The 12,896-nt window shown below is 35.9% G+C and overlaps 1 protein-coding gene and 2 pseudogenes across 1 annotated transcript; 1 reads left to right on the top strand and 2 right to left on the bottom strand.

Annotated features, from left to right (window-relative positions):
- Positions 1–1,847: 1,847 nt before the first annotated feature.
- LOC129315778 (probable aquaporin SIP2-1) lies at positions 1,848–3,061 on the bottom strand. The gene is made up of 2 exons (XM_054959825.1): positions 2,555–3,061; positions 1,848–2,040 (listed from the first exon to the last, which is right to left on the bottom strand). The coding sequence occupies exons 1-2, from the start codon at positions 2,837–2,839 to the stop codon at positions 2,011–2,013; spliced, it is 315 nt and encodes a 104-aa protein (XP_054815800.1). The 5' UTR covers positions 2,840–3,061; the 3' UTR covers positions 1,848–2,010.
- A 1,237-nt stretch (positions 3,062–4,298) lies between these two features.
- Positions 4,299–9,668, top strand: LOC129315786 (proteasome subunit alpha type-3-like; annotated as a pseudogene).
- A 132-nt stretch (positions 9,669–9,800) lies between these two features.
- Positions 9,801–11,836, bottom strand: LOC129315771 (glutelin type-B 5-like; annotated as a pseudogene).
- Between the last annotated feature and the right edge of the window lie 1,060 nt (positions 11,837–12,896).

Raw genomic sequence — 12,896 nt, forward strand, 5'->3', positions numbered from 1 at the left:
CAACGCTTTCCAAAGCACTTCTCTTGGTATACGGTCATAAGCTTTTTCCAAATCAATAAAAACCATGTGTAGATCTTTATCTTTACAACGATACTTTTCCATTAATCCCTTAGTAGATAAATCGCCTCTGTAGTTGATCTACCTGGCATAAAACCAAATTGATTCTCAGAAATACTTGTCTCCAATCTCAACCTGTGCTCAATTACTTTCTCCCACAATTTCATTGTGTGGCTCATGAGTTTAATCCCTCTATAGTTAGTACAATTCTGAATATCTCCTTTATTTTTATAAATAGGAATTAATGTACTTCTCCTCCACTCATCAGGCATTTTCTTGGACCGTAAAATCACATTAAATAACTTAGTTAACCATCTCACCCCTTCTTCACCTAAACATTTCCACGCTTCGATAGATATACAATCAGGTCCGTTAGCTCTACCATTTGCCATTTTCTTAAGAGCTTCCTTTACCTCCTTATCACGTATTTTTCGATAGAATGACAAATTTTGTTCTCCTTCACCAGTTACTAAATCCTCCAAGTTACTAGATGAATCCTCTCCATCATTGAAAAGTTTAGAAAAATAAGTCTCCCATCTATTTTTAATTTCATCATCTGTAACTAAAATTCTTCCCTCTTCATCCTTAATACACCTTACCTGTTCTATCTCTTGATTTTCTTTCCCTACTCTTTGGCAATCTTATAAATATTTTGCTCTCCTTCCTTCGTCTCAAGGTTCTTATAAAATTCTTCAAAAGCTTTAGAACGAGCTTCACCCACAGCTCTCTTAGTTTCCTTCTTAGCCATACGGTACCTCTCCCAATTTTCCTCATTGTTACACAAATGTATGGCTTTAAAACAGTTCTTCTTATACTTGATTTTGTCCTGTACACTATTATTCCACCACCAAGACTCCTTATCTCTCGGACCAGAACCTTTCGATTCTCCCAAAACTACTTTTGCAACCTCCCGTATCTTTTTAGCTATATCCTCCCATATGATGTTAGCACTTCCCTGAGAATCCCAAATTCCTTTATCCAAAAGATTTCGCTTGAAAATATCTTGCTTCTCACCTTTTAATTGCCACCACCTAATCCTTGGTGTTACTACTTGTCGACGTTTTTGGATTTTACTCATAATACACACATCAAGGACTAGGACCCTATGTTGTGTCGTTACAGCATCTCCAGGGATCACCTTACAATTTTTACAAAGTTTTCTATCTGTGTTCCTAACCAAAAGAAAATCAATCTGCGACCTTGAGGCTCCACTTTTTGTAGGTGATGAGATGCTCATCTCTCTTCTTGAAACAAGTGTTGGCAATCTTAAAATCATACGCCAATGAGAAATCAAGAAGAGTTTGCCCTTCATTGTTTAGCTCTCCAAAACCAAAACCACCATGCACCCTCGCATACTGATCAGCTTCCCTCCCGACATGCCCATTAAAGTCTCCTCCAATAAAAATCTTTTCACTCTGTGGTATGTGTCGAATCAACCCCTCCAGATCCTCCCAAAATAATTCCTTAAGACTGGCTTCTGTCTCGACTTGCGGCGCATAAGCGCTAACAATATTAACAGTCTCACGTCCAATTATCATTTTTAAAGAAATAATTCTGTCTCCAATTCTGCTAACTTCTACAACGTTCTTCTTCCACTCCTTATCTATAATGATGCCTACTCCATTGCGTGCACTTACTTTTCCTGTATACCAAAGTTTGAAACCTTGAATATCCTTAGCTTCTTCTCCACGCCATTTTGTTTCTTGCAAGCAAAGGATATTGATTTTCCTTGAATCATAACCCCTACAACCTCTACAGATTTACAATTTAATGTCCCAACATTTCAAGGAAACAGAAGTATCAGATTAATAAAACATTGACCTTGTTTTGGCACCATCAAATTTTAAGGCGCAATGCTGCGCTAGAGCATTTGCTAAGATCTCCCAAAAGGTATAGAACTCTCTGGACAAAGCAAAGGTTAACCTATTCTGGATTGTTTCCCAATTGAAAACACTAATTCCTAGATGTAAATTTCATAATCAGCTGCATCAAACAAAAATTCATAAATAAATATAAATCATAAGGATGTGAAGACTAGACTGGGAAAATATTTTTCTATAGTGTTCTACTTTTAGCCCGCCACAGCTGTGTAATAGCATACAATCAGATAGGAAATTTCGAAACCTGAGAGCACACATCAAACACCAACAAAGAAGGGACTTTGCCAAAAGCAAACACGATTATCAATATATCAAAGATGCCAATTAAAAAGAGTGAAGTTATCAATTCATCAAAAACTCACTGCAACTAACAAGGTTTGATTAAGTATATTCTAATCAGCTCTAAAATGCTTCACTCAAAGATGATGCAATTACAATGACGAGCATGCGATCAGCAATGACTCAGGATACCATTTTTAACTTGCAGATACAGAGCCTTAACTAATTTCAGAAAATCCACACCACACAAGTCCTTCCCTTATATTATTATCATCTTCACACCCTAAGCTAGATAAACGAGAATAACTAAACCCTGTCCGAAAATAATGTTACCAAACCTGAGTGGGAATTCTAGCGCCAACGCAGAAAAGGAAATTGCTGAAATCTCCAGAAATGGCACCGGCTAAAACTGTGAGAGGATTATAGGCACCGCCATGGGTCCATATTCCCAACAATGCAAAAAAGAACATATTTATGATGGAAAGCGTCATTTTCACGGCCTCAAGAACTGGCTGGTGACTCAACCCCAAATATCTGGAGACAGATACCTTAATTAGAACCCCAGACCACACCCACATGAAGGACATGAGGAAATCTGAAACAAGCAGCCGAACCCTTCCCATCCTTTTCTGCTACTTGGAACTATGAATTGTGTTGTGTATTATTCTTTCTTTTCCTCCGACAGAACCCAGACTCTAAATGGCCATTTCTATCCGCCGTTTGTGGGTATTGCCGTGGGCATGGAGGCGTGGAGGCCCCCGAAACCGGTCAACGGACAATCGTATGAGTTCGAATTTTCAGGTGAGATAGTAATCGTAAACATATTTTCACAGGCTTGATGGATCCCTTAAAAAAATGGCAATTTAGTGATTTATCTTTACTCGGAAAAACCGGAGAAGCAGAAGGTTTTTTTGGGCTAATGAAAGAAAATGTATTTTTCCATCAAGAATTAAATATATTTATAGTTACATATAATTTGTTGGCAAAAAACTTTATATATAATTATAATTTTAATTTAATATAATTTATATCTCTATATATAATGCAAAAATAACAGAGGCACAACTACTTTTTTATCATTATCGTCTCATGTTTACTAGTGCATATACTGGACAGGACTTCAATCTAATTTAAAATTTGACCTCTTTTATGAAAAGAGATTAAATTAAGTAACCCATAATTTAATTGGATTCTGATATCATCTAAAACTGAACGGGATATGACTATTCTAGTAGGAGCAAAAAAATGGTCTCGATCTTTTTTAATATTTCACTCTTTTTTTTTTATTTACGAAAGATAATAATTTATTTTAACTTAATAAGCTCAATTAACATAATAAAATTATTTATAGTCAATATAAAATTTATCATAATAACAATAATTATAAATTCATAATAATTTCTAACAATAATAAAAATATTTTAATTACAAAACAAAAGATTCAACAAATGAAATAATTTTTAAAATTAAACAACATTAACATGTTTGAAATTAATTAAACTAAGTTAACAACAAATTTTATTAATAAAAGGAGAAAATTAAAGTTAATTAATGCAAAAATTTTGTTCAATATTCATGTCCTTAACAAGTATAAAACACAAAAATTATTAATTATTATAAATTAATTTGTTATAATAATAATATTAATTAATTAATTATAATTATATTAACTAAATTTATAAAGCTGGATTGGACTTAGTTTGATCTCTTGTCCAATTTAATTTAAAAAAAAAAATTAAGTTTTATTTATCTTACAAAATTTATCCTAGTCAAATTAAACTAAATTGTCTTGAGTTGGATTGGATGAGACCGAATCAAACCAAAGAGCTTTGGACGCCCTTGTTTAGTGTAAAAGACCAGTATAATCTGCTTAGTCGGAAAGAAAAAGATTTTGAAACGTAATAAAATATTCAAAAATTTTAATCTCACAATGTGTCGTGCCAAAAAAAAAAAAAAAACTTTTGCCATTTTCTTGAAGCGAAAGGCAAAACCTTTCTTATTTGTTATTTCCATGCTCTAGTAGGGCTCCAGGGGGAAGTCAAGAGTGACATTCGATCACGGCCAAGATTTGGTACCGCCAATTGATCGTTAGGAAGCATGAGTAGCATCGGAACAGGTTATGATCTCTCAGTCACGACTTTCTCGCCCGATGGCCGAGTTTTTCCAGATCGAGTATGCAGCCAAAGCTGTCGACAACAGCGGGTACCTTGCTGCCGCTTCCTCTTCCTTCTCTTCTTCTGCTGCTTGATTTTCCTTTTTATGTTTGTTGCTAGACATATCAGAAGTAAATATGATTTTTTTTCCTGGCTTGCCGATGGCTAGAACATTGTTAGTCGGATTGTAGATACTGGGATCTTACTGTCAAAACTTTTGTTGCAGAACTGTGATTGGTATCAAATGCAAGGACGGAATTGTGATGGTAGATATTTTGTAAATGCGTTCATCCCATGTTTTCAGCATCTATGTGCTATTCTTTTCTCAACATTAACCTAATTTTAGGGGGTCGAGAAACTTATTCCGTCCAAGATGATGCTGGCGGGTTCCAATCGAAGAATACACTCTGTTCATCGCCACTCGGGCATGGTACCATGTTATTTACTTTTAGTTCTGACTGTTCTGTTTTTGCACATCTTGTTATTTCTTCCTTGTTAATCTTTTTCATGGTGTGATAACCATAGAATGAATACTTGAAAGAGACCTCTATGATATGCCTTCTTGTTTAGGGACGACCTCACTAACTTGTTAAGCGGTGTGGAAATTGGTAGAATCCTAGATTTATTCACTGATTGGCTGATTGAGCATGTATAATACTAGAGATTGTTGAAAGAAGCGGTGATAGTTGAGTGAGTTATGGAGATCGAAGAAAATGGAAGTTATGTTAGATGAGTAGCATTTACTAGAACTGGATTTTTGTTGGAACGAACTAAAAGCACCTGAGCGAGTGGTATCCAAACAGCTTGAATGTCTACTTATACCCACCCTCTTCCGCACCAAAGCAAAATTCTTTGATGTGAGACTTAAAGCTGCACTGCTTGGAGAGGGTGGGATCCAAGTATGCGCATATGCTCATACTTTTTAAGAATAAAGGTTAAAGGTTAAAACTACTTAACTGGAGTTCTTTTAGTATTGATGCGAATTATTGTTTCATATCAAGTTGGTCTTTCGGTTCATAGCACTGAATTTTATATTCCTATCCTCAAACTATATTTGACTGTTATTACTAAAACTGTGATTTTGGGTTGTAATGTCTTTAATTTCTGTTCTTTGGAAGTAAGCGCAAATCATAAAAGAAGAAAAGCAATGGTGGATAAATTCTTGTTTTCATCTGGTGCAATGCACCAATGTAACTGAACTTTTATATCATTATAACTAGGATATAGCATTGGGATTTTATTTAAGAATTTTTGGACTACAATGCCATTTATCACTCTCTTGTTGCTTTGGTGCCCTGCATAATTGCTCAGGAAATGTCTATTGTTGAGTAAATTTTCTTTCTCATATAAAATTTTTGATTATCCCTATATTTGAATATCTGTGAATATATTCATAATATTCTTCCAATTTCAGGCGGTGGCAGGATTAGCAGCTGATGGGAGGCAAATTGTTGCCAGGGCTAAGTCAGAAGCTACTAATTATGAAAGGTTTTATATTGTGCTCCTTGCAACATTTGAAGATTGTCCCTTGATTTCCATAATTTTGCATTTTTTATGCAGTTTGACCGATTTAACACTTTCTCTATTTTCTGTTGATAAGCCATTGACATGATAGATATATGGACTGATTGAATCACTGTATGGTATTATTCAGCTTCATCTTATGTTCTCATTTTGAGTACTAGGTGCAATTTTCAGCACTGTTGCTTACCTACCAATAACCAGCAAAAGATTTTTTAGGATGGGCTACATTTTATCATGAAGCCAATGAACCTATGAATTGACAGATTTGTGGATATTGCTGTCTGCATTTAAACACGGCCATTGATTTTTCATCTGTGAATTTGTTGAGTATACTCTATTATGACACTTCAAGTTGAAGTTACGGCTTTAATGATAGGGCATATTGAATTGTTCAGTGTATGGATGTCTTGGTAACCTTCTCTGCTAGTTATGGCATATATACTTTAATGCTTGCGATTTTATATGCTTAGACTTCCTTCTCTATAGAGGAAGGCGCAATTGCATTGCTGTTGATAAAAATAGAAGTAACTGTGCAACATTTTGATTGCAACAAACATTTGCTTAGTAGTTGACTGTAATAAGCTGTAACCTAACAAATATTATTCTCTTTTTAATGGTAAGCAGTCATGTTTCAAGAATGAGGCCATGGTTCATTATAATAAACTCATTTCTTTATCAATTAACCTAAGGTCATGATTTATGTTGTGCCTTATTCTGATTAACTAGTAAATGAAAACTATAATGACATTGTATCTCGAGATTTTGAGGTATTATTAAATATTTTGGTTCAATTTATGAAAAGAAGACATGTTTCATTCATTTCTCTTTTCAGTGTTTATGGTGAACAAATTCCTGTCAAGGAACTTGCTGATCGGGTGGCTAGCTATGTGCACCTTTGTACACTATATTGGTGGCTCAGGTTAAATGATATCTGATTGAATGTAATTAATCTTTAAATTGTATTTCCTTATGGTTCACTGTATTGAAAGAACTACAATGCTTTTGCAGACCTTTGGATGTGGTGTCATACTAGGAGGTTATGACAGAGATGGACCACAATTGTACATGGTTGAACCATCCGGTGTTTCCTATGTGAGTCTATATTTGTTATGGCTATGCCATGGCTTTGTTAGCAGATTGTTCAAGTTATTTTGTTTAGTTTCATTTGTATTTTTGTACTGATTTGTTTTGGCATTTGTTTAGAGGTATTTTGGTGCAGCAATTGGGAAGGGCAGGCAGGCTGCTAAAACGTAAGTGAGATCAGTTTTATAATTTTTTTTTGTAGTAATCATTAATGTGATGCTGTGCCAAAATTAATAATAACTTTGAGGTGATTAAGCCTCAAATCTTGGGGTTTAAAATTTTGAAAAGTTGCTGAACCTTGAGAAGATTGCAATAGACGTCATTTCTTTAGTGCAGTGGGAATTGTTCTTGTGAAGTTGTGAGAATCATGAGACCAGCTAATAACGTGTGAGGACAACTTTCCTCTTGTTTGTGTAGTTTGATTTTACTCTAATCGTGTGAAGGGAATTAACTAAAGAAGCCAACCTATACTATTAATTAGAATTTATTTTCTCAAATCCTGTAGCCATCGTGTCAATCCAAATAAGAGCACACAATTGTACTCATTGGATGTAACCTGGCAAAAAGTAGCAAGAAGAAATGGACTTGGATTGGAAATATGACTGGATTAGTATCGTCAGTTATGGAGTCTATCAAAAATCTCTTCAACTAGAAAGCTTAAACTAATAAGTGGTTGCCCGATGAATGGTTTTTACTGCCCTCTATCATGCTCCCTTACATAAATCTAAAAGCCTTATGGGCTTGAAGTATGGAGTACACATTGGTTCACAAAACTGTGATGAAATTTAACTTTCAATTAAGAAATGGGAGGCAATTGAACACTTGCCTATGAGGTCCTAGAGACTCTACTATGTTGAGGCTGCTTTGCTTTTACTAAAAAGCTTAATCTGCAAAGTTGGATCCGTGGAAGATTTTGGTTAGTCTATAAAATAGTGAGGTTCTGCAATCTGTGGCATTTTAAACCTTGTGCTTTAGTTGCCTTAATCTTTAGGAACATGGTGGGGAGGGCCAAAAGATTTTGCTGTCAACAATGATGAAATAAAATGTTCCAATTGTGTGTTGGGAAGACCTTGGCAGTGGTCAACATCATATCCCTTTTTCTCTTTATTGGGCCATTAGGATGTAAGAATTGTTTATTTATTAATTTATCAATTATGATAAAATTGAATATTGCTTTTCTTTTTAGAATTTTGTCTCCTATGTCAGGGAAAGCTCAAGTTTCTTGTTACAAACCATATCTCTGTTTATTAGCATAACCTTTACATGTATGCACAAATCTGTTTGTTGGAAGTCTTGAAGATAAAACTGTAGTACTTCCTGTAATTTTTTGTTCTTTAATTGCTCTTGTTGCTATTGTAATATTGGGATGACAGTTTTAGTGAGATGGTTTTAAATTGTTCTGCTTAATTCTTTTGGCAGAGAGATTGAGAAGTTGAAGCTTTCTGACATGAGTTGCCGCCAGGGAGTTATTGAGGTAGCCAAGATGTAAGTAGCTCGATTATTGCTGTAACGTTTATATAGCAATTTATTTGGACATATTTTGGATAGGAGACTACTATTTATTTTTTTTAATTTACGTTTTAAGTCTGGATTGGTGTGTGAGATATCACAATCACAGTTACAGATTTAAAATGTTAGAAAAATTGAGCAGCAAGGGAAAGATAAGGCTCCTGGCTAATCAAAGAACATCATGGGATGCATGTAGCAAATTTAATATGTTGAACGGCAATAGATTTTGATTGAGATTTTTATAGCATATGGTAAATTTATGGAACTAAACATAAGCAGTATGAAGGCTTAGGTTTTTCATACATATTGAGGCTGTTCCAACGTGAAGCAATCAGATTAGAATTTTCATTCATGAAAAGAAAAGTGATAATTATCATTGACCACTATTCCACTGCTGGGGTTACATTAACTTTATAGTTTCTGGAATGCAAGAGGATTGTGGTCCTGGAGCGGGATCTTTTGTGCTTGACAGGGGAAGGGGGGAAATTTAATTTATCCTATGTACTACTAAAATTGTTAATTACAACAAAATTGTTTGTTTTTTGTGGCAAGCAGTATTTACGGAGTTCATGATGAGGCCAAGGATAAAGACTTTGAACTTGAAATGAGCTGGGTGTGTGATGAATCAAACCGCCAACATGTGAAGGTAATACCTGGCTTTTATACAAGGGGCGTGTGTGTGTGAACATGCAACAGATGAAACATAATAGGAGCAACATCGGTTCATTTTCGTTACGACTTACTGAAGGAGTTGATTGTTAAGTAACATAGCTGTTACATTTTCTTTACCCTCCTGGATTGAGATATTAGTGAAACATGCACTCAGGTGTAGAGGCTCCGATTTTTGGCATGGAATGATAATTATTAGCCAATGTTGGAAGCTTATTAGTGTAACATTCCCAGGATTAATTTCATCATATCGATGTGCAGGTGCCGGATGAACTTTTGGAACAAGCGAAGGCAGCAGCCAAGGCAGCTCTTGAAGAGATGGATGCAGATTAGCCGTCAACAATTTTTTTATATTCTGGGTTTGTATTGCATGTTCTGTGATCGAGCATTTGGAACATTAATACTTAATAGGCTCTTCGTCCTCGGATGGTTTCATCTCCCTGGAGATAAATGCTATGAAGTGTGGAGTGGATTCTCTTCCTAATGTAACATCAAGTGATTTACTTCCATTTAAGCTGTGCCTGATAAAGAGCAAGAAATATATCTAGGCCAAAGAATATATTTAAAGCAGTTCTAACTTCACTAAAAGCATCAAATTAAATGTAGTTCAAACACCTCCATACTCAACTCAAAAACTTCAAGTCTCGTTCAAAGTGTAGATGGCACTATCAAAGAGAAAATTGAAAGCTCTTTATAAATAGTAATGCTAAGGCTTATTTTGTCTTAAAGAGGATATCATTTATCTACTGTGGGAGGGAAGAAAATGGCATCATTAGTCCTCTTTGAACGGAAGGGCTGTTCAAGTCCTGAATCCACATTCAAAGCAGCTTCCAAAACCGTAGGAGACAGCGCCTTCCACACCGAAGAACTTCCAGCCAAATGGGTGAAAATAGGACTGTCCAACAATGAGAAATGATCAGAACTATAGACATGGTCATAAATTGCATAAAAGGTATGATCATTCAGCAATTGAAGTAAATAGTGAGAGGCTTACTTTGGGATGGTGATGATAGAGAACCACTCCATTCCATCAGGATCAGCTATCTTTGAGGCCATATAGAACCTGGGTACAATGAACAAATAACCTTCTTCTATGATTGTCTCCAGCACTCTCTTGCCGTTGGGACCAACAACCTGAACCCGACCCCTTCCTCTGACAATATAAGTAAGCTGCAAGGCAGAGTCACTAAGAAAATCCAGGAGAGCACATGGCACTTCCATCTAACCTGACAAGATCTGCTCCAAGTCCAACCTAACCAACCGATGGAAGATTCTTAGTGTTCAAAACCACAACTCTCCCACCCCCTTTAATGTCAACGTCCAATGGAGCCTCCAGACAGTTAAGTGCCATACCAGTAAGATGATCCTGCTTTGGCTCGGGAAGCTTAATGTTCCCTTCAAGCTTCGCAATGCCTTGACTTGATTGGTTCCCAACAATGGACTTGACGTCGTTTTCGTCCAAGTCCCAAGCTTTGCCCACAAACTCAAGTGGAAAAACCAGTGAAGATTCCATCAGAACCCGTGAGAAAGAAGTTGGTAAATTCACCAGCCTTGTGAGCTTTGGAAGTATCGCCTAGGAAAAGAACAACCAATTCGGTGTCGTCTTTATTGAACCACCATGTCACAGCACCGAAAGGGAGTGCCATGGCGTCGCCTTTTTTAATTGCAAGAACCTTCTCTTCTGATTCAGGGAGCACGACTCCAGCAACCCCGATTCCAGAGAGGCCATCTCACAGTTAAGAAATATACAACTTCAATTTGAAAGGGGAAATTGAATGTTGTATTGAACAATTTTAAGCTGACTATAACTCCCAAGCCAAGAATTGGAAATATAAACATGGATTATTTTAGATAATTACAGGATTGCCCATAAAAGTATCAGGACGTGTTATTTATTATTATTTACATTTTTACGTCTCTTATTTTAAATAATTTTGAATATATCTTCCATAGTAATCAAGAACCGATTTTAAATTTTACCAGCTGTTATCCGCCTTTCCTAAATATTGTAGGATGAGGACAGCAAATAGTAATTAATAAGAGATGATAGTACAGTAATCGAGTTAATTAATCCCAGAGCAGGATGCAGTTCAACTTAAAATTTCCGAGAATCAAAGATTATGAAGAAAAACATGACCCATATCATATGGCAACAATTCAATATGATAAAAACAGATCTGAATAATAATAAAGTCATGCGTGACCACGCTAATGAAAAAGACGCTTTTTTATGGTAAAAATTACAGAAGACATGAATGCAATCAAAGACGATCGAATAGATACCTTGAAGAACATATGCAACCTTGGGAGAGTCGGAGAAGCTGGGAAGTGCGAAGCCGTACTTATCGAGATTGAGTTTGGCGGCACCGATATTGCCATGGCTTAACATCGGGAGCTCAGAAGGAGACCACGAATAATACGACCCTCCATTGCCTCGATGCACTTGCTTCGCCAATTGAGGACTTAGATCTATCGCCATGTCTCCTTACTTTCTCTCTCTCTCAATTACTTAAAACCCACAATTGAAGATCACAGACGCAGGTCAAAGAAGGATCACAGATCTCAAGCACTATGTGAGCATGGGAAAGCCCTCAAGCTTCCGTGTTAATTTACAGACGATTAGGCATTGTGGAGTCTTTATCTGCTTGAGTACTCAACACCAAACTAGATTCTGATAGGGCGTATATTATCATTATTATCTGGAAAATACTGTTTTGAAATTGGAATCACATATATCTCTTATATTCTCGTTAAATTAGAAAATTACTAATGAAAATATAAAAATGCATGTTATTAGGACACGTACTCTCTTTCTCGTTACCTCTCTCTTCCATTATAATGGTCAGGAAAGGAAACAATGACCTCATCCTTCACATGCAAGAAGATCGTTGTCTTCTCCATACTCATCCACTTTTTTATAAGAAACGAGGATTCCGAGGTTGAAGAACACGCTTCATCAAGAATCAGGTTATGTCTTAATATTCACGTTAGTTCGTACTTTGGCAGGCTACATTAACATTCGAAGTATCATGTAAAAACCGCTCCCAGCCGTTTTGATGGATGCGTAGGAGTATAAATATATGATCAATAGCAATATGGATAAATCAGGAATTAAAGTAACTATACTTCTAACTAAACTCAGTGGCACCAAATAGATGCTACTTCCAAACAAACTAGAGGCAAAAGATTCTCTGTTTTTGGCAATAGAAAACAGAGGCAAAAATATACATAGGTACAGGATTATAGCGCATGGCAAACGAACGAAGACTTTTGTTTTGAGTGCTCTTGCTTTTAAGATAAGTCCCTTAACCTCTTGCTTTATTCCTAGCTGTTTTCTATCAACTTTTTTTGTTTCCCATATCAAAGTGCTTATATGGATTTCATTACATTTCTAAATGTTAGGTTATACAAGTTTTAGAAAGTCTCATCTCGAATAAACTGGGGCTTAATAAGTAATAGATTATAAAGTATAAGGATACATAAGTTTGAGACTTGACGTTTTAAATCAAGAAGTGATGTAATCTTGTCATTCTTGTCTATATCTCTCCTCTTCTTATTCTTGGACTGCGGCTCCTCATTCTTAATACTAACAGATATTTAGCACCATGCGTGTCACTATTACTATTTTGACTCCAATAACAATACATGAACATAGTAATAGAAAGAGAGGAGCTGGCTAGTAAAAAGAGGAGGGGAGGGAGGGAGAGAACATGTAATAACAATATCCTTAAGCGTACACACA

This window comes from Prosopis cineraria, unplaced genomic scaffold (assembly GCF_029017545.1).
Source record: "Prosopis cineraria cultivar Desert tree isolate PC_DT_omini unplaced genomic scaffold, ASM2901754v1 PC1, whole genome shotgun sequence".
Taxonomy (NCBI): Eukaryota; Viridiplantae; Streptophyta; class Magnoliopsida; order Fabales; family Fabaceae; genus Prosopis; species Prosopis cineraria.